The sequence below is a fragment of the Gossypium hirsutum genome, chromosome A05 (assembly GCF_007990345.1).
Source record: "Gossypium hirsutum isolate 1008001.06 chromosome A05, Gossypium_hirsutum_v2.1, whole genome shotgun sequence".
In the NCBI taxonomy this organism is placed as follows: Eukaryota; Viridiplantae; Streptophyta; class Magnoliopsida; order Malvales; family Malvaceae; genus Gossypium; species Gossypium hirsutum.
Window position 1 is genome coordinate 101,429,255 of NC_053428.1, and position 25,374 is coordinate 101,454,628.

Here is a 25,374-nt window from a genome sequence, read left to right on the forward strand (position 1 = left end):
GAGACTTGTAAAGATTGGCATAAGAAGTCACCATTTACCCTCTATGTTTATCGAACGTCGGCCAAGACCTTTGTCGGGGCAGCACATTTCTCATTATGGAATGAAAGTGGTTTGTCTATTGAAATCAAGATTCTTTCTCTCCAAGTTTTGATTGAGTCGATAATTGGATGAAGCAGAATGGATCCAGTGAATTTAATTGAAGAAAAGAGGTTGAAAGTTACTCGTCATGGTCAAACGTACCAAAAGCGAATGATGCGAGTTTACAACAGAAAGGTTCATCCTAGAGAATTCCACGAGGGGGACCTGCCATTGAAAAAGATCCTTTCTATACAAAAGGACTTCAGAGGAAAGTGGACGCCAAACTGGAAAGGACCTTATGTAGTGAAGAAGGCCTATTCTGAAGGAGCATCGATTCTAGCCAAAATGTATGGTAAAAACTTGCCCAATCCTGTGAATTCGGATTCCATCAAGAAGTATTTCACCTAGAAAGTGAAAGACCAAGGCGAAAACCCGCAAAGGGTGTTTTGGAGACCTTCAAAAAAAAAGAGGAAAAGAAAAGAAAGAGGGAGAGGCCAAGGCGAAAACCCGCAAAGGGCACCTTGAGATCAAAGAGGATTCGTGTTCGAAAAGGGCGGCTCAAATTTGGATTAAAATGGGGCATACAGTAGTCTTTCTATGCCTGAATTAACAATGAAAAAGTATGCTACGTCTGGGGCATCGGCAAAGTACTCCGGATCCCCTAAACACATATTAAGCTTAGCAAGGTCCTCAAGAAGTTGGTACAGAGAAGCTCAAGCTGCGATATCTGGGGCACCTAGTTTTCCATTTTACCCATTTTGAATTTGCTATCTTTGATTGCCTTATTCTTTTTAAGATATGGACCAATAAATTTCTTTCTTAATTACATTTGCTACCCTTGATTGACTTACTTGCTTCGAGCTATGCTCCTGATTAATTTCCTTCCGGTCTATTGTTATGATCTTTTTCAAGCATTTTATATTGAAATAACGATTAGTGGACTAATAATACTTTCATAAAAGGAGTTTTGCATAATACTTTGGAAGCTTCTAAATAATACAAGAACCTGGAACAAGACTATTGTTTAGAACTCACCAAGCCTAAGGGTTGGAAATATTGGAGAAAGATGACTATCTCTTTGAAATTTTTATTGGTTAAACAAAAAGATAAGACGTTTCATCGACGATACAACCTCACCAAATAACGAGCAATGTCAACCAAAGTGTAAAAGAGGATCATTCTTGGGAAAAGAAAAATGATACTCTGCATTCATACAGATATCAGACATATACATCTGGTCATTACACCCAGGGAATGGTGTAACAAATTAATCGATTGAAGATGATACAAATCCCATACCTCTGAGTTGTAGCAGGATGGATGGATAAAACCAAATGTTATTCCCCTAAAGTTTTCAATGGGAGGTACAAACTTTATGTCCCAGAAGGTACAGTAGAAGGGATTCTGCAATTACAGCGGGTCAAGCTTGCTGAACAGAATGTGATAGTTACTTAGGGTTTTTCGTCAAGAATACCAGCTGAACAAGATGGCAACGTAATACGTCAGTGATAAGGCCCTGATGAACAATGAGCAATGATACCTTAAGCCTTCTAAAAATGATCATTCACATTTTTTGCATTTATATATCATTCAAGACGCATCTAGTTAGGAGCATTGGATTCATTTCGGTCATAGCATCCTAATTATTTGACATAAGCATTACATCTAGCTAGGAGCATTTGATTCATTTCGATTATCGTATCCTAATTATTTGGCATAAGCATAGATACATGAAATCGATCCTACAGGTCATGTCCCTAGATCGATGAATTTACTAGCCTTAACCCCCTAAGCAGTAGGGTAACAGGCTGAAAATTACAGATCTTGTCTCCTTAAGTCGTAGCGGAGCAGATCGAACACTGTGAGCCTTAACCCCCTAAGCAGTAGGGTAACAGGCTAAAAATTACAGATCTTGTATTTCTAAGCAGTAGCGGAGCAGATAAAAGACGGTGAGCCTTAACCCTCTAAGCAGTAGGGTAACAGGCTACAAATTACAGATCTTGTCTCCCTAAGCAGTAGCGGAGAAGATCGAAGACAATGAGCCTTAACCCCTAAAAAGTAGGGAAACAGGCTAAAAATTATAGATCTTATCTCCCTAAGTAGTAGTGGAGCAGATCGAAGATGATAAGCCTTAACCCCCTAAGTAGTAGGGTAACAGGCTGGAAATTACAATTCGTATCTCCTTGAAGTTTCAGCGGAGTAGATCGAAGCTACAAATCTCTTCTCCCTGAAATGGCACTAGAGCAACTCGAAGCCACAATTCGTATCTCCTTGAAATTCCGGCGAAGTAGATCGGAGCTACAAATCTCTTCTCCTTGAAATGGCACTGGAGAGGCTCAAAGCCACAATTCGTATCTCATTGAAGTTCCAGTGGAGTACATCAAAGCTATAAATCTCTTCTCCTTGAAATGGCACTAGAGAGGCTTGAAGCCACAATTAGTATCTCCTTGAAGTTCCAGCGGAGTACATCGAAGCTACAAATCTCTTCTCCTTGAAATGGCACTGGAGAGGCTCGAAGCCACAATTCGTATCTCCTTGAAGTTCCAGCGGAGTAGATCGAAGCTACAAATCTCTTCTTCCTGAAATGACACCGGAGAGGCTCGAAGCCACAATTCGTATATCCTTGAATTTCCAGCAGAGTAGATCGAAGCTACAAATCTCTTCTCCTTGAAATGACATTGGAACGGTTGAAGTCGCAAACCTTATCTCCTTGAAGTTGCAGTGGGGCAAGTCAAAGTTACTAGTCTTATCTCCCTGAAGTTGTAGTGGAGCAGACTGAAGATAGTAAATCTTATTTCTTTAAAGTTGCAGTGGAACAGATTGACGCTATAAATCACAGATCTTATCTCTCTGAAATTGCAATAGAGCAGATCATAACAAACCTTATCTCCTTGAAGTTGCAGTGGAGCAGGCTGAAAACAACAGATCTTATTTCTTTGAAGTTGCGGTAGAATGGATCGAAGCAACAAGATGCATTGGGCTGAACGAGGCTACCTAAAAAAGAGAAGCACTAGAGAAGTCAAGACTCGACAAGACCGGGCAAAATTGGCCCTTCTTTATGTCTTTGCTCTATTCTCGTTACACGACAACGAGCAAAGAAGGGCAGCTGTAGAAGGCCCAAATTGCCCGGGCCCATTTTACAACCTTTAACCCCAAAAAAAAACCAATCTAAACAGACCTAACCCAAATAACTAAAAACCCACCTATCCACTAGATAAAACCAATTTACAAGCCTAAACAAAACATAAGCCCAACACCACAAAATTTTCAGAAAAAGAAAAAGAAAACCTAACCCTAGCCCCCTAATCCAAGTAGCTGCCGCCTCTGACCAACCTGTTGCACCGCCCACCTACTCCACTGCCATGCTGACTGCTCTGCCACCACTTGCACCTGCAAGGATTTAAAGAAGAAGAGACAGCAAACAATAAAATAATCATGTAAAAAATGGCTATAAATGCCATGAAAAATCATTTGTAAGTTTTTTAAAAGAGATTCATTTAATACAAAAAAAAGGGATTCAAGTACACTAAGAAAACAATAACAAAACAGAGCGAAGGAAAAAGTCTGAAAGGAGCAAAATTTGTTTTTTCGTTTTTTAAAATCTATTTATATTCTTTTTTTTTCTTTCTTTTTTAAAAAAAGGAGACTATTCATATATTCTAAATATAAAAATAACAAAAAAACAAAAAAACCCTTTTTTTGAAGTTTCGGCCACTGGCGGAGCCCACGGTGGCAGCTGGCCGGACCTTGGCCGGATTCCTGGCCTGAGATCGGAGGGGAGGAGAGAACTTGAGAGAGTTTTCCCTTTTTTTTTAAGAGAGAAGAGAGAAAATGAAGTTTTAAAAAAAATCTAACTTATATAGGCCACCAAAACGACGTCGTTTTGGGAGTGGCCTTAAACGCCTAAAACGACGTCGTTTCGCCCTAGCCCAACCCGATCCGACCCGCTCCAGTTGAAGATCTGCGTGTTTTCTAATGGAAGGACTAATTTCACTTTTAGCCCTTCCGCTTTTTACCATTTTGTAATTAATTTTTTTGTTATTTTTAATTTCACCTAATAATTCATTTTTTTTGTTTCATTTTAGTCCTACGCAAAACGCTACATTTAGAGAGACAGGGATATTTTCTTTTTTCGTCCCTTCACGTTGAGCGTGTGTTACAATCTGATTCTCTCTTACCTTTTTCATTTTGAATTCGCCCCAAAATTTCGTTTTAAGTCTGATTTAGTCCTTTTTTTTGTTATTTTGCTGTTTTACTTTCAAATTAATTATTTTTATTCTTATTTTCTGTCATTTATTATTACTATTAATTATAATTAGTACTGCTTCTATTATTATTATTATTATTATTTACTATTATTATTTTTCATACATATATATTATTATTTATATTATTACTATCCTTTTCATTCTTATTTTTATTAATATTATTATAATCTTATTTTATAACTATTATCATTTTTTTAAAATTATTGTTACTATTATTCTTTTACCATTTAATACATTATTATTACTATTTTTGTTATTATTATTATTACTATTGTATTATTACTATTATTATTATTATTTTTTGTATTTACTTATACGTTATTATTTTTATATCAACTAATTTAATATATATATTTTTAGCACACTTATTTTGTTTATATATCATTACTCTTATTATTATCATTTCATCATTTATTTTATTTATATCTTTGTAAATAATTTCAACTTTAGATTATTTATTATTTGTATTATTGTTATTATTACTATTTATTATTACCATTATTATTACTATTACTATTACTATTACTATTACTTTTACTTTTATTACTATCACTATATTATTATTATTATTTTTTTCTATTACTATTATCATTATTATTATTACTAATATTAATATTCTTATTATTACTATTATTATTATCATTAGTATTATTATTATTACTATTATTATTATTAATATTATTATTATCATTCTCATTATCATCGTCATTTTTATTTTGTCATGTTTTATATTTTTATGTATTTGCTTATTTCATTTTTCTTATGCATTTGTTTATATTTTTATATTACTAGCCTTGCTTTTATTTCATCTTTTTATAATTGCTCATATTATTGTTATTGACACTGTCACACCTATTATTATGTTATTATACGTATTAGTACCACAATTTACTTTTATATTTCACTATAAATCACGTCATATTTTTACTCGATACATTAAAATGTTGTTTTAAATAAGCAATATTTCATATTTTGAGATTCGAGATTCCAGAAAATCGTGCCCTAACTTACTGGGTTTCGATTTTTCTCGTTTAACCCAAATAACGGAATATTCTTTTAAAATCACAATATGAGTTTCGAATAAAATGCTTACTCTCGTAGATTCGAGACGTTATGCCCTAACTTACCGGGTATGACATCTTGTCACTTCGAGATAAAATTTTTTAAAAAAATAAATAAATAAAGGCAATATCCAGTATTTGGAAGTTCGAGAGATCGTGCCCTAACTTATTGGGTTTCTATTTTTTCTCGTTTACCCTAAATAACCGAATATCCTTTTAAAAAGGGGGTTAAAATACATGAATTTTAAGTAAAAGGCAGGCTTATTTTCAAAAGTTCGAGATGCCGTGTCCTAACTTACTGGATGTGACATTTCATCACTTTGAGACGAGAAGGTCTTTAACATTTGAGCGTTTTTTTACAAAAGAGGGATCGTATTTCAAAGTCTTTCAAGTTTTCAATTTTCGACACTAAGACAATAATTAATCAACTAGGTACCAATTTTTGGGCGTATCGAGGGTGCTAATCCTTCCTCGTGCGTAACCGAATCCCGAACTCATTTTCTGATTTTCGTAGACAAAAAAATATCGTCTTAGTAAATCTTAACTTTTATTAAAATGATTAATTTGAGGTGACCGGATCACACCTCATCAAAAAGGATTGGTGGCGACTCCCGTTTTTTCGTTTTCATTTTCAAAACCAAAGTCGATTCCCATTTTTCAAAAGATGTTTTCGACAATTTTGATTGGTTTCTAACGTGAATATTATTTGATATGAAATGTTTGAAATTTCTATTTGTTAGATCTGTAAACTCTAGTAATGCTCCGTAACCCTGTTTTGGCGATAGATACAGGTTAAGGATGTTACAGAAATGCTCGCTTGTAGTCCAAGATAGGTTAGCATAATTTTATAATTTAATGTTAAATATGACTCCTATTTTCAGTCAAATTTTAGAAATAATCTTTCAGTTAAACTCTGTTTACTTGTTTCAATCAAACACTGATTCATTTAGATTATTTTATTATTATTTGACCTATGAATTTAGCCTATAAATAGGCTCTTTTACAACCTTAGAAAAATACACCCATTAGAGATTAGAACTCATAACACATTTAGAGAATTTTTTGCTTACGTTTTGAGGGTTCTTTGTTTTTGGGTTTTCGGGGTTTAGTCTTAATCTCTATCTTTTTTGTACTCTTCGTTCTTTTGCCATTATAGTAAAATTATCTTTGCCCATGGTTTTTTATCCTCCTTAGAGGGGTTTTTCCATGTTAAATTTGTGTATTCAATTTTTCAATTTATTTCATTATTTTCTTGTTGTTACTTAATCGAGTCGATTCCTAACAAGTGGTATCAGAGCTAGTTTAATTTTCATAGATCAGCCCGTTCAGAGATGGCAGCAACAAGATTTGAAATTGAGAAGTTCGATGGTGAGACAAATTTCAATCTATGGCAAGTTCGGATGATGGCAATTCTAGTTCAATCCGGTTTGAAAAAGGTTGTTATTGGGAAAAAGCCTGAGAATCTAAATAAAACAGAATGGGAAGAGCTTGATGAAAAGGCTTTGTCTGCAATCCAATTGTGCCTCGCGAATACAGTATTGCAGGAGGTATTGATGGAGAAGACCTTATCCATCTTGTGGAAAATGTTAGAAACTCTTTATGCGACTAAGTCTCTGGCTAATCGTTTAGTGTTGAAACAACGTCTATTTACGTTTCGCATGAATGAAGATGAGCCTCTTAGAGATCACATCAGTCAATTTATTACTCTTTTAAATGATTTAAATAATGTTGAGGTTCATATTGACGATGAAGATCAGGCTATGCTATTATTGTACTCTTTACCCCCTTCATACAAGTCTTTCAAGGAGACACTGATTTATGGCAGAGACAAACTCTCGTTCGAAGATGTGAAGGGTCATTTTTTGAGTAGAGACAAACTCAAAAATGAGTTTGGTTTGGATAGCAAGGTAGATAGGAAACCTTCCATTTTGGTAGCATCAAAGAAACGAGACAAAAGGTGTTGCTATTGTAAAAAGTTAGGTCACGTCAAAGCAAATTGTTATAAACTGCGAAATAAAAGAGCTGCTGAAAGTAATGAGGAAGATGTAGCTGGTGCTAATTTGGTCGATGAAAGCGGTGATAATTTCTTGTTAGTGTCAACTAGCGATAACTCCAATTTCACTTCTGAGTGGATCCTAGATTCAAGATGTTCTTTCCACATGTGTCCCAATAGAGAATGGTTCTCCACATACAGTTCAGTTGAAGGTGGAGTTGTGCGCATGGGAAACGATTCATCTAGTAAGGTAATTGGTATTGGTACTGTTAAAATTAAGATGCACGATGCGACGATTAGGACACTTTCAGATGTCAGGTATGTACCTGATTTACGAAAGAATCTCATCTCCTTAAGTATTTTAGACTTGAAAGGATGCAAAATCAACATCGAGTCGAGCAGCATTAAAGTATCTCGTGGAGCTCTCGTTTTGTTAAAAGGTAAAAGAACCGGTAGTCTTTATATTCTAGAAGGTTATATAGTGACAGGTGAAATCGGATGTCCCTCGTCCATTATGGAGTTGAAGTCAACTTGTTTGGAGCGGAGGCAACTTGGTCATAGGAGGGAAAAAGGTATGGCCGTTTCGTTGAAGAAAGGTTCTCTTTTGGATGCAAGTTTTGAAAAGTTAGGGCACTGTGTTCATGAAAATCAGACACGGGTTAGTTTTGATTTGGCAGTGTACAAGTCGAAGGCTAGAAGTCTTCCAGTTTCTAAGAACAAATTCGACTCAGTTAATTCCCTGCATAGCTCAAGATAGGCTCGTGGCAGGCTTTGGCAAGGATGGCATTGTGAAAATATGAGTCAAGGTGGAGATTTGTTAAATATGACTTATTTTCAGTCAAATATGAGAAATAATCTTTCAGTTAAACTCTGTTTACTTGTTTCAGTCAAATACTAATTAGTTTAGATTATTTTATTATTATTTGACCTATGAATTTAGCCTATAAATAGGCTCTTTTTACAATCTTAGAAAAATACACCCATTAGAGATTAGAACTCATAACACATTTAGAGAATTTTGTGTTTACGTTTTGAGGGTTCTTTGTTTTTGGATTTTCGGGGTTTAGTCTTAATCTCTATCTTTTTTGTACTCTTCGTTCTTTTTCCATTATAGTAAAATTATCTTTACTCGTGGTTTTTTATCCTCTTTGGAGGAGTTTTTCCACGTTAAATTTGTGTGTTCAATTTCTCGATTTATTTCGCTATTTTCTTGTTCGTTGCTTAATCGGGTCGATTCTTAACATTTAAAAATTGAGGATTGGCTTGCTCTTAACCTTAGCAAACCTTGGTTGTTCTCGAGTAATACGGAAGACTAGGATATTTTCTTTGCGGTCACTTGTTGGTCTTTGTCGAAGAAAAGAAATTATTGTATTTTTAAATATGATTGTGTGGATAATGAAGGATTCATTTATCGTTGCATGAGATATAAAGATGAGATTGTATATGCCAATCAATTGAATTAGGGTTAAGTTTCCACAAATAATTGGAAAAGATGGTTGTTGTAGGCCAATTTTAACCTCATATACATAAAACCTACACCCAATTTAAACCCATTTAACCCATCACATCAAAACCCAATACAAAGACCCACAAACCAAAACCCAATATCCAATACCCAAATACCAGGTCAGCCCAAGAAAAACCCAAGAACCCAAAATAAAAAAACCTAACCCTAGCCACTTGCACTGACTGCTGCAACCATCCCCTGGCGCCACTTGCTCCACCAGTCACCTCCACCGGCCATACCCTGCAAAAAGGAAGCAAACACGCAAGGCAGAAGAAAGAAATAGCAAAAAGTAATAATAAAAGCATGTAAAAAATGGCTATAAAAGCCAAGCCAAATATTGTAAACAGGTTCGGCAGTTCTAATTAGAGGTGATCATGGGTCGGGCCGGGCCGGGTTTGGGCCGGGCCAAGATAAAATTTTAGGCCCGTCTACTAGGCCCGGGCCCGGCCCGGCCCGAAATTTGGGCCTAAAATTTTATCCAAGCCCGGCCCGAAATAAAATTACTAAGCCCGAGCCCTGCCCGACCCGACCCATATTAAATTTTTTTCTTATTTTATTAAATAAAAAAATTTAAAAATATAATAAATCAAATATATTTAAAAACATAAAAACAAATATTAAAACAAATAAAAATAATACTAAAACAATTCTTAAAACAATACACAAATTAACAATATAATAAAAAATAGTTATATTAAAAATTTAAAATAATTTTAAAAAATAAAAAATATATATTAATATATAATTTGGGCCGAGTCGGGCCCGGGCCAAAAAACTCTTACCCGAGGCCCGGCCCGTTTTCTAAACGGGCCTCGTTTTTTTGCCCAAGCCCATTTTTCGGGCCTATATTTTTACCCAAACCCTCCCATTTTTCAGGCGGGCTGCCCGGCCCATGATCAGCTCTAGTTCTAATACATACACTATATTTCCAAACACAAAAACAGCGACTAGAATAATACCAAATCAGAAGCACAAGACCAAATCAGAGGATCTAAGTATAAAAAAAAAAACTCAAGATTGAAAGCCTAAGGTGATTCATTTTTTAACCGAATCTCTTTTTTCTTGTTCCTTTTTTATTTGCAAATTTATACTTAAATATATGCATATTATTAAGCAAAAAAGAAACAAAAAAACACTAAAAAAATACCTTTTTCAGATTTTCGGCCACCGCGTATGGTGGCCGGCGGTGGCGGACCAGTGGAGGCGACGGCGACCTTTCCTGGCCGGAGTTGGGGCCTAGCTCAGAGAGAATTCTCTCTTCTCTCTCTTTTTTTTTCTCTCACGCTAACAAATGAATTTTTTTCTCAAAAACATGACTTTTATAGCCCCTAAAATGACGTCGTTTTGGGGTTGGTCATTAACACCTAAAACAACGTCGTTTTGAGCATACCCAATCCGTCCGACCCGAACCCGCCTCAGGAACCGCGTGTTTTTGCTTAATGGTTTATTTGCGCATTAGGCCCTTCCGCTTTTTTTATGTTTTGCAATCAAGTTTCTATTTATTTTAATTTGGCCCCCAAATCCCCAAATTCGTTGTGCTCTGCAATTTGGTCCCCCGTGTTGCGCTGCGTTTTGAGGGGAAGGAATAATTTCTGTTTCGGTCCTTCCAGGTTACGCACATGTTGCATTTTGATCCTTTTCCCTTTATTTCTTTTTAAATTTGCCCCAAAACTTTATTTTTAGTTCAATTTTAGTCCTTTTTTGTTTATTTTCGTTTCTTTATTAAATATTATTATTATTTGTAATATTATTAATATTATTACTATAATTATTATTAACATTAATGTATATTTTTATTATATATGTATATATATATTTATATATAGTATTATTTTTAATTACTTTATTTGAACATTATTATTATATTATATTTGCTTTTTGTATTTCATTATTATTGTTAGTATTATTATCATTATCGTCATTATTAACATATATATACATGTGTATTTTTCATGTACATATTAGTATTTTCTACTATTATTACAAATATATTATTTCTTTTATTATATTATTAGAACATTATTTTTTTATTATTATTTTCTTTATTGTGAATACTATTGTTATTTTTATTCTAATATTATATTTTAATATTTTTCATTAATTGTATCATAGTTTGCATTATTTACAAATTCCTATTGCAAATGATATTTTTTATGTTTTTAATTAATTTCAATAAATAAGGCAACGTACCGATTTCAACACTAAGTCGCTAATTTCATCGCTATGTTGGGTGGATATCATTGGTTCGTGTTAAAAAAAACGAGACGTCCTTCTAAAAAAACAAAAATTTCAATTCTCGTATTTCAATCGGATTGCGATTTAATATTAAATTAAACTTGTATTTTTGTGAATTAAGACAACGCGTGTTTAACAAGATACCAGTTTTGGGCGTCGCGAGGGTGCTAATAACTTCCTCGTGCGTAACCGACTCCCGAACCCTATTTTTCTCTAGATTTTCACGCAGACACAAATTCGGCCCTCATTTTTATTCAAAAAACAAATTTCTTTTTAAAAAAGGGATTTATTAGGTGTCCGATCACACCTAGAAAAAAAGATCGGTGACGACTCCTTTTCTCTTTAAAACCGTAATTCCGTTTTCAAATTTTCAAATAATCGCCTCAATTAGCGACCAAAGCGAAATTTTTGCGTCGCTACAATGGTCACAACTTTCATGGTCTCTGCCACCAGTTGGAAAATCGAAAATAAATGTTGATGTTGGCCAGAACTTGGTTTATAGAATAGGTACAGCAAATGGTGTGATCTGAGATACAATTGGTTTGTGGTGTTTGGGATTTTTGAGAAGCATAGGGATGTGTAATAAGTATAAGGCAAAATTCTAAGGCATCCTGAATGGTCTTGACCAGGCTTGAAAGTTTGGATGTCGAGATGTTTTGTTAGAAACAAATTGTTTGGAAGCACTACACCATATTAAGGTGAACTTGGCTAGACATCAGTCGGAATCACATGTCGTTAATACAATTCGAGATTTATTGAGCCGTAATTAGGATACCAACTTAAAATATGTGCATTGAGAAAGCAATAGGCAGACTGATTGTTTAGTAAAGGCTACAGAAAAAATGAGCATTCGCGTTCATTGTTGGTTTCAACCCCCTAATTTTGCTCTAAATACACTGCATGAAGATCTTTAACGGTTTATCTACTACTAGACTAATTGCCATGTGATAGTTTGTACGGCTCTTTTTTAAACAAAAAAAAATACTTGAAAAAAAAATCTTTTCCAAAAATTTTGCAACTTATCTTCCCTGCATCATTCCCTCTCCTGTCTCCGTTAATATGCGTTTAGAGAGAAAAAAGAATAGCGATGGAAGATATATATATATACCCTTCATGAGTAAAAAAATTTTAATGCCCTGCAAACTCTTTGACCCAATTTCCATTCTTAATCACCATTCATGCAATCTTCACCGCCTCACTTCCAATCACCATCTGTTTTTATTTATTTATTTATTTATTTATTATTTTTTTAGTTTTTGAAACCCAGATAAAGAAGGCCATATTTTGGCTAACTAAACCTAAATCTAAACTTGATGTGATAAAATCAAATAATTTTTATTTTTTATAAGATTTTCATTTTTTGAAGTATTTTGCTCAGTAGTCGTATCGAAGATGAAGAGTTATCAATCTAGCATCCATCGTGGTTTAAAAAACACAGCAAAAGTGAAAAAAATAAATCAATTGAGCTTGATTTTATTTTTATTTTTTTAATCACAAAAGAAATAGATTGAAAAAAAGAGAAACTCTATGTCCATATTTTTTTTCCCTAGACGCAGGTAGTGTCGATGGATGGAGGGGAAATAATGGAGAAAGGTGAGACGTTTGGGGTGGGAAGTTGCAAAATTTTTGGAAAAAGTTTCTTCAAAATTGGGAATGATAAATTACATGTGGGATTAAATTATTGGATGAAATCATAGCTGATGTAGTAGAAAAAACCTAATCAGAGTCGACAATGAGTTTGAAATTTCATATTTGATGCAATAATAGGGGAGGAGGAGGGTTGGTACTTGGATTTCAAGTGTTATTTCATTCTCATACACACCAACTTTTTCAAATACCAATTTTGGAACTTAGATGTTATAAAAGAGTTGCTAAGATATCAAGTAAATCTCATCTTCATCAGTGTTTCAAAAAAAAAAATTAAGTTACTTTGATTTCATAAAATATTTTTTATTTTAAATTTTTAAAATAAAATATATTTGTTAAATAAAAATAAAAATAGTAATTAAATTAAAGAATATATAATAAAATAAAATAAATTTATTTTAAAAATTATTGAATAAAAAAGACATAATAATTTTTTCGATCTTCTTATTTTACAGAAAAAAGTCATTTTGGCTTTTCATTTAATTTTTCGTCTTTTTAATTTTTGAACTTGAATTTTTTTGTCAAATTACCCAAAATGGAGTGAAAAGTTAACATTTATTAATATTTTTAGCATGGCATATACGTGGATTGTCGTGTGAATGACACGTTAGTATTTAAATAATTTTTTAAAATTTTAAAAAATATTTTTATACTTTTTAATCATTTTAATGATTTGTAATTTTTAAAAATATTTTTATATATTTTTAAATTTTTAAATTTTAAAAAATCAATTAAATGTTGGTGTGTCATCCACATGGCAATTCACGTACATGCCACATCAATTAAAAAATGTTAATTTTTCCATTAACTTTGGGGTGATTTGACAAAAAAAAGTTTAAAGGCTAAAAACGAGAAAAAAATAAATAAGAGCTAAAATGAATTTTTTGTAAATTTGAAGGATCAAATAAGTTATTATGCCAATAAAATATACGATAAAACAATTTTTATTGTTAATAATAAAATCCCTATATTTATATGACTTGAACATGGACACATCTTACACCATCACATAATATTTTTCAGTGTAAGCTATACAAATAGTCATTCAACTATGAGAGTATTTCTATTTTGGTTGCTCAATTATAATTTTTTTTATTTGGTCACTAATGTTTTTTAAATTCGTTTTTTTTATACCATGTCGTTAAGTCACTAATGGAAGTCTAATGTGACTATTTTTATTAGCATAATAACAACTTTAGTCCTCCAATATTTATACATTATATCAATTTAATCTTAATTCTAAAAATTTATAAAACAATAAAAAATACATAAATTTCAAAAATGTTAGTGATCAAACCGAAAATTTTTAAAATTGGTCACCAAAATAACATGTAGCTCGCCATTTTTTTCAAATATATACAAATTGTTTTGTCATTTTTTTTAAAAATTTCATCAGCATCATAACTAGCATGTTCAAAATTAAATATCTAGATTTTGCGTGTTGATTAATAAATAAAAGGGTAAATTACACTAGTATTCACTCAACTAGTAGTAAATTTTTTTATCACTCAGCTAATAAAAGTTACAAAATAATCACCTAATTATTCAAATTTGTCCTTTTCGATCACATATGGCTAATGGTGGTAACTTTTAAAATTGGCATAATAATAACTTTAGCACTCAACATTTATAAATTGTGTCAAATTAATCTTGATTTAAAAAAAATTAACCCTTAACATTTACACATTGTGTAATTTGATCCTTTTGTTTGTAGTTTTGCTTTTCTTTGTGATATTAAGGGTTTATTTTAAAAGAAAAAAAAAGATGAAAATTATTATATTAGATTTTTGGGTGTTTACACTTTTGTTTATTTTCAATCAAATTTAGCTGATAATTTTTTTTTCTTTTAACTTTTTAGGTGAAAGAGTCACAAAGAAAAGTAAAACTGCAAAAAGACTAAAATACACAATGTATAAATGTTGAGAGTTTGAGTTTTTAAAATCAAGACTTAACTGATACAAAATATAAATGTTAAGGATAAAATTATTATTATGTTAATTTTAAAAATTGCCATTGTTAGCTGGAGACTAAAGAAGAAAAAATTAAATAATTGAATAACTATTTTGTAATTTTTCATATTTAAGTGACCAAAAAATAAATTTACTAATAAATATACGAGTACCAGTGTAATTTATCGTGAAACAATCAATGTTTGGTCTCTCCTTCACTCCAACCGGAGGAATTTCAATCCCATGTACCAAATCATTGCTTTTCTTCTATTACCATATTTTAATTCAAATTTCAATTAAAACAACAATTCATAATTTTAAGACTTAAATATTTTCATTAATCAATATATTTAACAAAAACTATTAAAATAATTTAAAAAATAAAATTAGTTGATTAAGTCTTAACTCAATTGGTATTAATATTTTTATCGTTTAGGAAGAGGATATAAGTTCGATCGTGTTGAAGTTTATTTATCTTCTTATTTAAAAATTGAGAAAGGATTATCAATAATTTTAAGTATTTATATTTAAAAACAAAATTGAAGAAAAAAGCTCAAGAGAAATTATATTTCAAAAAAGAAATACCAAATCCAAATGTGTTATTTAAAAATGTTTTAAGTACAAATGAAAATATTTTTATACAATTTATGTATATTTAAAATATTATATCTGTTAATTGAGTCTTAGTACGATAGATATGAGTATTAAATGTGCTGAAGCATATTATTCTCTTATTTATATATACTGATGAAGGGATTATAAATAATTTTAGATATTATATAAAAAAACAGATATAATTAGAATTTATAATAAAATTGTTTAAAACAAATTATATCTTAAACCTACCAAATACATAAACAAGATATAAATCTTAAAAAGTTAAATTATTGTTTAATGAAAAAAGACTTAGTGGGAACCCAAGAACTTAAATTAGAAGCAATTAGCCGACAGACATTCCATCCAATAAGCCAATACCTCCGTCAAATGTTTTAATTTTTAATTTTTCAATTGCTTGTTATTAAGCCTGAAAAGTGGTCAAACTGGAATGTTAAATATAAATATTTAATTGGTTGAAAGTAATACCTTTTTCTTCTTCCCCATTTGAATTCCCAACTCAAAGTATGAATACTTTAATGGAACCACACTTTGTAGCCACAACTGGGCAACACCATGTATTTATAATATATCAAATTTATGTACCCTAACTGCATCTTTTAATTCGTAAAGCATACATCAGCTTTCCATTTGAAATCCAATCAATAGCTGCTAGGGTTTATTTCACCTGATTACGAGAAATTCGTGTTTGATTTGAAGCTAAATCCAAGCTTAATTAAGTTTTATTTTAAAGTTGGATTTTGATATAAAATAAAATTTTAGTTACTCTGTAAACTCCCTAATGTTAAGTTGATATGGGGTGAGACTTCTAATGATTTTTTTCTCAACAAAATCAACCTATATGATTCTTGCAACTAAGAGAAGCTTGGAATGCCATATTGCAAAATTAATTTGGAGATTTCAATATAATGTCAACCTAGAGTGCAAATGTTCTTATCACTAGCTTGTCAAAATGAAATCATCACCAATGCTAATAGAAAAAGTAGAAAAATGAATAAAGATGGGAGTTGTAGGATACGTAGGTGGTTTAATGAAGACACTATACATATTCTCTGATCTTGATTTGCTGCAGAGGTGGTTTGGATGGTTTTCTTGGGAGGAAATGATAATCTAGATTTCTCCAATAGTAATGTGGAAGATTGGTGGAACTTGAACCTTCAAATGCACCCAGGTAAAGTGTCCTTTTTTGTTGTTGCTTGTTGGAAGTGGCGAATTGAATTCAACTTGGCCAATGTGAGTACTCTCGTTGAATCGAAATTTTTTGCCATTTGCAAGAGCCTAAATGAATCTGGATTGATAGCTGGGAATAGTGTTAATATATGGCTAAGGAGGGAAATTTTATTAAGTTGGGAGAAACAGAAAGAAGGGAGGTTGAAGATTAATACTGATGGAAGTTGGGACTAGATAAATTCCAAAGCTGGTGCTAGCAACGTTATACATAACAACTATAATAATAGGATTGTCGGATTCCAAAAAATATGTGGCAATTGCAGTATTGGTTTGGAAGAGATGTGGGTTTGTATCAAGGTCTAGTTCTTGCTTGGAACAAAGCCTTTAGATCAACTGAGCTTGTTTTACACTTACCGCAGCTTGGACACAGGGCAAGATGAGGAATGGCTAAGTAGGCACTCATGGTTGACCCTTCACTTTGTACTCTTAGTGGTGACCATCCAATTCGTCATGACCAATTACCCATGCACTTCACACACCTGCAGGGAAGTCACCTGCTTGTATCCTCCAATGGAGGACCATTAAAGGACCGCTAAGGTATAATAATCTTATACAATCTTTGCAAGGAAAATACTAGAGCAGAATCATATAGTACCTTGCATGGCAACAACTAACATATAACGGACCTATCACCTAGCCGACCACACGAATAGCAGACCATCTGTATTATTGGTAACATGACACTACATGACAAGGAGACCCCCTATATATACCCTAATGCACAAGATACCGAGAATCTTCTTCTTCCTCCCCAAGCATTCCACCTGATAGCTTAGCATTCTCCAGCTTCCTCCTCTCTTTTCTCCCTCAGTTCTCTTAACTCACATTTCCCTATTCGGCTCTCCACCTATCATAGATGAACTTACCTCCTTATAATCACCGCTTTTTATTTTGTCTCTTTCTTCCTTATTGATTCTTTGTATCAACAGAAATTGAATAATTGATATGACAAACAATGGAGTTCATGAGTGGCATCCTCTCTATTGTTTAGTTGGGGTTATTTAAGAGTACTTGGCAGGAGAACGAGTCTGGGGAACTGAACTTTGGTGTTCAACCCAAGTGTTCATACACTTGTTACTGGATGATTCTATGACTTTCTTCGTTTTATTAATGATTGATTAGTTAGTTAGTTTAGGGCGTTTGCCCTCTTTTATTACCAAAAATATTTTAGGTGACATTATTATTATTTTTTATGTATACTTTAATTTTAAACGTTAATCTATTTACAATACGATTAAATCATATCAAAATATTATTCTGAAAACAGCAAATCAGGTTAAAAATTACGTTTTTTAAACATCAATCGAGAACAAAATTATTTTCAAATAAATTTTAATGTGATTAATTTATTTGAAAGATATAAATGTTTCCACTTCAACTCATCACAATTACACATTTGCTCGTTAAATTATTAAATTTGAATTTATACAACATGAACTGTCGAAGTTAAGTAACTTTTAATTTGCAAGATTTTTTCTTTTAATTCATTCATCTATTTAAAAATTTAAAAATTATTTTAATTCTATGTAGTATTTGTAAATTTGAAATTTAAATTTTTTAATTTAATTTTATAAATTTAATTCCTCTACTTCTTACATTTTAGAATTTAAGTCTAATTGTTAATTCTATTAAAATTATTTAATTCAATTTACTGATGTAACACTTAAAAATAAAAAATAAAAAACAAAAATTCACTTGACAATCATATAGAAAAAGTAACTTGAATTTAACAAAAAAAATTTAATAGGTTAACAATTGAACTTATATTTTTAAAGGGTAAACTATAAAAATAGTCATTTTTATTTGTTTCAAATTATATTTTAATCACTTATGTTTGAAATGTTACGTTTTAGTCACTTACATTATCGTTTTGTTACAAAGTGGTCACTCTACCATTAAGCTCTGCTACCTCCTTAACGGTAGTCCTACATGGCAGTCCAAATGAATTTTAAATGCCAACTTGGATGTCTTACGTGACAATCTAAATTAAATTTATTTAATTAAAAACCTACTTTCATCCCAGTAACTGGACATCCAAATTAACATTTAAAACCCATTTGGACTGCCACGTAAGACTGCCGTTAGGGAGGTAACAGGGTTTAACAGTAGAGTAATCACTTCGTAACAAAACGAAATAAAACGTAACATTTCAAAAATAAATGATCAAAATATAATATGAGACAAACAAAAATAATTATTTTTTTAAGTTTACCCTATTTTTAAATTCTAAAAATAAATGGATAAAAAAAAGTTTAACCCAAAAAACTTACGCATCACTAAGAAAAAAAAAGGTTAATGGAGAAAGCGGGCAGCCATTATTGAAGAAAACTTGTTTATATTAATTGTTAAATTTTCGTCACCTTTTTTTGACACGTTCCACCATGTGGACATGGTGAAGCTATTCATTCCACTGCTCACGTAAATGTAATAATTAGTTCAGCCAATCCCCATGCATGGATACACGTGTACTCCTTGCTGTCAAAATTTAATTTTGTTTTTTTATTAGTTCAAAATGAGTTTTCCATTTTTCTTTTGGCATGATTTTACTGAAAAAAATTGTAAGTAGAATTAATATTTTTAATTAAGAATTGGGTCGTTATATTTTGACATGTAACTTATTATAGCAACAAACATCATTAACCCAATACCCCATTCATGAACAATAATTAATTAATGAATCTGTTAAAAGGCAATTAATTTTATCTTGAAATAAAATTCACCCATTTTGTAAGTTAGGAAGATAATTTATAGGAGCATTCATGGTTACCAAAAAGTTGGTGGCATGTAAATGTAATTATCGAGACCACACTTTGCCACATTAAAATTTTTTAATTAATTAGAATGATGATCCCACAACATTGATATCTTTTTCAAATCATGATTCATTTTTTTTTTAAAAAGGAAAATATTTGATAAAAATTATTCAATAAAGTTTACAAAAAGATTGAAAAGAAAATTCATCATGAAAACGTATAAAATCTTCGTAATCCTTTCACCAACTTAATACATATTGTTCCATTTTACACGTTATTTGTTAAATCATTAATTTTTAGAAATGTTTAGGCCAATTTGTTTTTTTTTAGGATAAAAGGTAAGGTTTGTTAATGGTTTGTTCAAAGTCATTCTTCTAAAAATTATGTATCTAGAAGCATACTAATCTGAGCCGATTTTTTTTCTTTAAAGAAAAGTCAAGTTCCACCTCCGTCATATTCAAATAATTCATTTTATTATTTTCCAATAACGAAATATTAAAATTATAATTTAAATACGGTATAATTAATAGATTATTTAAAAAGATAATTCATTTTTGCTAATTGAGCTGACGGCAAAACAAAAGCGTGTCCTAAAAGTACTTGCAACAAAACGTGCTTTATCATATTGTAGTATGCCATTCGGTTGTGACATGGTGACAGCAAACATAATTAAACTTGTTATTTTGTTTTGTTAGTTCTGTTATGAGGTAAGTTCACGATTTTAATACCTATGAGCTTATTAAGCATTTATAATGCTTACTTGTATTGTGTTTCCTGTCATGTAAATATTTTACGGAACGTAAAGATTGGATTAATTAAGAGCTCATACTATCCAACTTCTGACTCGGTAGATTTTTTATGGTTTATGGATTGATTTTGTGGCATGCATATAAGCTCATTATGTATAAAGGTCACCTTGGTTGGTAATGTTTTGATATGTGCATAATCACTTGTTCATGTTTATAAGATGACATGCTTATAAGTCTTGCTAAATGGTTGTGCTATCTTGAATGTTGCTATCTTGAATGTTGTTTTGATATGTGATCAATGTGATGAAATGTATAAATGTGAATGTCAATTGATTGCTAAATGAGGTGAAATGGTAAGATAATGGAAATGGTATAAGGTGCTTAAATGAGTAAAGTTCTAACATGTTATATGGTATGCTTATAAGCCTTGAAATTTGTTTGTGTTTGTGAATGGTCAAATGAATATTTAGTCGATGAAATTAGGGAATGGGATGAGCATTTATGTATGGTTGGTGTTGAATGGAATGAATGTTTGGTATTAAATGTTTAAATGAATTGAGATGTTACATGTTGTGTTGAATGTGATTGAGGTGCCTTGAGGCTTCGAGTTAGGAAATGGTACATTTTGGTATGCTTTTGGTGCATTTTGAAGAGGTTAAAAGAATGGGCCAAGTGAATACTTTTGACATATGTAATGGTTGATTTGGCAATTTGCACATTAAGACATTATTTTGGTATACACGGGCTTCCACATTGCCGTGTGTCACACACGGGCAAGTGATATAGCTGTGTGCTCTGTATTATCAGGGTGGTTTTGGTTGAATACGATCACAATCTCTCGCACGACCTAACAACACAATCATGTGACCCCACTTTACATGGCTTGAGCCTATCACACAGCTGTGTGACTCTATTTTACACTTTTACCTAATTTTTTTGAAATGTTTTAATTTAGTCCCTGTATGTTTCAAAATTGACTTTAAACCTTTCGTAAGCTCGAATTAAGTTCAAATTTTGCATGCAAGACTTGATTTGTTAGCGAAATGATAATTCAATATTGTTTTGAATAAAATACTTGAATTAAATTGCATGTTTCAATTTTTTTTATTTACTGTAGCGTCCCGTGGCCTGGGTCTGCTAACTGGACTGGGTGAGGGGTGTTACATATGGATTGTCATTTGAGCTACCATGTTTAAAAATTAATGTTTTAGTCAGTATTTCTATTAAAAAATAACAATTTAACTAATTTTGAAAGCTTAATGGTCAAATGTGACTTTTTTTTTAAAGATTGAGAATTAAATTTAGTTAAAAATAATAATGGTCAATTTGAAAAAAATGTAAACGTTGATAACTAAATTTAATATTATGCGAAACAATAAAAACAAAAACAAAATCAAAGAGTTTTCGTTTCAAAAGTTGCTTTCCCCACGCGCGTTGACAGGCACTCGAATGCAAAAACTATCGGACGGTCAATATCCCCTTAGATCAGTGAGTAGAATCTATGAATAACAGTAAGATTGAAAAACTGATTCACGGGTAGTACGCGATTGGTATACGTAGAAAAAGACTGGTAGTCATTTAAGCATTAATTCCCGTTGACCTTTATAATTATTCCATTAAATTTTATAATCGTTTCAATTATTTTCTTTTATTATTCAAAGTTTAGTCTTCTAGTCATTTTTTAGCTAAAATACTAACCCATAAATTTTTACTTAAATATTAATATAATAAAAGTATTTAATTATATAAATATTGTAGATATAATAAATATATCATGTTAATTGCATTTAAATATATTTGATTATGGTTATTATATTCTATGTTTATTAAATGTGTTTTTAATAAGAATATAACATTAGAAAAATTACTAGAAGATCTGTTTAGTATTATTTTAAGAAGTATTTTTAGAATAAAAAATAATTTTGAAATAAAGATATTGTTAAACAAGATATTTTTTGAGAATTTTTTTTAAATTCAAAAATTGGCCCAAAAATATTTCCGACAGAAGTAAAAAAATTTAAATTCTTCCCAAAAATATTTTTTTGTTCAAAAGTACTTTTTAAAAATAATATAAACTGGTCCTAAAATTTAAATAGCTAAATAAAAATGTTATCCAAAATTATTTTTTAGAATTAAAAAAATAATAATATTTAGTTGAGGTAGATTAATACTTAATACTCCCAATAAAAACCTAACTTTTTTTAAAAGACAAACGTCAAATACTTGATTAAGTGTTTTTAATGTAAATTAAAAGATTATGAATCATTTCTTAATCCAAACACCAACAAATTTCTAAAACTTCACTCAAAACACTTTATTATTTTTTTATTTGTCAAGTAGAATTAACACTTTTTAAACAAATTATGTATATATTAATAAAATAAATTTTAAAAAATAATGATAAATTTAAAATAATATAAAAAAATACTTTATACCTAAACAAGAATCGAGCAACTTCAATATGTGTTTGCACAAATTATAATTTGCTTTTTGTACATAAATGTTTGGAGAAGTCTCAGTATCATTCTATTAATAAATAAATAAATTAAATTTTATATATTATATCAAAAAACAAATTAATTTTTCTCTTAAAAACTTCATCACAAATATTTTTAATTGAAATTATGAAAAGTATAAAATATTTAATATTTTAAAAAACATTTGAGTCAGTCTAAGTTGGGTAGCAAAGTTATGAAATTAAAATAAAAAAAGTTGTTGCAATAGTATTAATAATAAAAGAAAAGTAGAAAAATGAATAATATGTTATAAATATTTTATTAAGTAGATGTCAATTATGATCAAAATAAAATTATGATGTATTTTAAATTTTAATAATAATTAAAATTAAATATCTATTTCTTTTATACTTGTTATACTTATAAATAAAAATTTTAATAAAATATTATAATTATATTTGATGAATAAAATATATTCTCTATTTTTTTTTTAATATTTTACTCTCTTATTTTTTTTAGTAGGAGCAATTATTTTTTCATTAAAAGCTTCATCTCACCTACAATTCCGTCTCTCACTCCCATCTCTCAACAATTCAAAAAGGAATAAACGAAAAAATCATTAATCAGCTGCTGAATGTTGATTTTGAATAATCAATCTTTCTGAAAAAATTTCCCCCTTTTGTTTTTATAAACTTCAAATTCATATATATTTTCTTACTTTTTGACTTTGTTTTGCATTCCCATTGTTCTTCTTCTTCCTCTTGTTGTTTTCTTCTCAATCATTTCTGCAAAAGAACACCTTTTTTTTTTGGCTCTTCTTTTCTGTTCCAAATCCCGAGATCTCTGAAACCCATTTCTTCTTTTCACTTGATTCATCCAATTCCTCATCTGGGTATCTTCAGTTTTCTTTTTCAAACTTTATTTGATTAGATGATTCTGGTAAATGATGAATAAAATCATGTCTGTTTATTGGATCTTTTCTGTAAGTGAAGCTTCCTAGGAATTCTCTGGTTTTTTATTTTTATTTTTTGGGTTTTCTCTCCTTTGTTGCATCATCAACAACATTTCTTTATTTCATCCCCAAATTTTAATGATTTAATCTCCACCAAAACCTCACAAATCCAGCTCATTTAACAAGGGATGCTCTCTTAGTCTTATTCATCAAATCACATTTCAAAATTCCCATATTTTTCTTCACTGTTTTCCCTTTTTCTTTTCCCCTGTTTTTTTTATGGGTTGCGCTAGTTCCAAGCAGAAACGATGCCGCCATTGCCGGGCTCCTTATTCGCCTGTTCCAAGAAGCTATTCGATGCATGTTCATCATCCGGCTCAGCACACAGGCGATAGTTACCATGTCGTAGCGTTAACATCCACAACATTAGGCACTCTCAAGCTAGAAGACAACCACCACAGCAATGGCGGCACCATCAACGTTGCAGCTTTTGAAAACGGCTCCAAAATCAATGGGGATTTGAAGGAAGTTGAAGAAGAGAGTAAAGGGTTGAATATGAAAGTGATTGAAGCCAAAATATGGTCGAAAATGCTTGAAGATAAGATTCCAAAAGTTGTCCCCAAGACGCCTATTCGGACTCCTCCTGGAGAGCCTGAAACAATCAATATATGGGAAATGATGGCAGGGCTTGAAGATATTAGTCCCCTTCGATCTCCAGGTCATTTCAGGAGTTTTTCTTTTGATGTTCCAAAGCCTAAGTGGCTTCAAATTCAAGACACTGATGATAATGAAGCTGATTTGGGGGTCACAGATTTCGACCCTGAAATCATTTCTAGCTTTAGGGAATCACTTAAAAAGGATAAGGTTGTTCTGTATTTTACAAGTTTAAGAGGTGTTCGAAAGACATACGAGGATTGTTGTGATGTTAGAGTGATTTTGAAAAGCTTGGGAGTTCGTATCGATGAACGAGATGTTTCGATGCATTCAGGGTTCAAAGAGGAATTGAAAGAGCTAATAGGAGAAGGGTTTAAAGGTGGATTACCAAGGGTATTTGTGGGGAAAAAATACATCGGTGGAGCTGAAGAAATAAGGCGAATGCATGAAGAAGGTGAGCTAGAGAAGGCTGTCGAAGGGTGTGAAATGGTGGGTGATGATGGTGATGGCAATGGGGGAGGTAGTGGAGCTTGTGAAGCTTGTGGGGATATCAGATTCGTGCCATGTGAGACTTGTTCAGGGAGTTGTAAAGTGTATTATGAAGATGATGAAAGGGAAGAACAAGAGCAAGAAGAACAACAAGAAGAAGAAGATGATGATGATGATGATGATGATGATGATGAGAATGGAGGTGAAAAGGGTGAGTATGGATTCCAAAGATGTCCTGATTGTAATGAAAATGGACTCATTCGATGTCCAATTTGCTGCTACTGAATTATTACTTCATGAAAAAACATAAAAAATTTGGCCTTATTATTGGAGTTGGTTTTTGTTCTGATCTTTCTTTTGTGAGTTTGCTTGGTGTACAGTGAGGAATTTTCATGATGTAATTTGAGTATATCAAATGGGTGTATACTTCTTATTATTATGTTCCCTTTCTAAATGGAAACTTTGTATACTTTCCTATAAATGGAGAGATTATACTTTCTAGAGATTGCAATTATTCTATGAAACATTATTCTTGCATTCCAATACTAAAATGTGATTTTAATAGAAATGGTTGAGTGGGGGACTTGTCTTTCCAAACAAACCCTAGTGGATTGGATTATAATATAGCATCATACATGGTGTAATAATATAAAGTGGGGGTGAAGACTGCATGGAGGTGGGTCGGCGAGTGGCGGAAAGCAGAGGGACACGGATGGTCAAATCCTGTTTTCAAATCAA

General features: G+C 31.4%; 1 protein-coding gene across 1 annotated transcript; it reads left to right on the forward strand.

The window, feature by feature from the left end:
* Positions 1-23,072: 23,072 nt before the first annotated feature.
* On the forward strand, positions 23,073-25,139 carry LOC107959798 (uncharacterized protein At3g28850). The gene has a single exon (XM_016895951.2). The coding sequence runs from the start codon at positions 23,773-23,775 to the stop codon at positions 24,919-24,921; it is 1,149 nt and encodes a 382-aa protein (XP_016751440.1). The 5' UTR covers positions 23,073-23,772; the 3' UTR covers positions 24,922-25,139.
* The last annotated feature ends 235 nt before the right edge of the window (positions 25,140-25,374 follow it).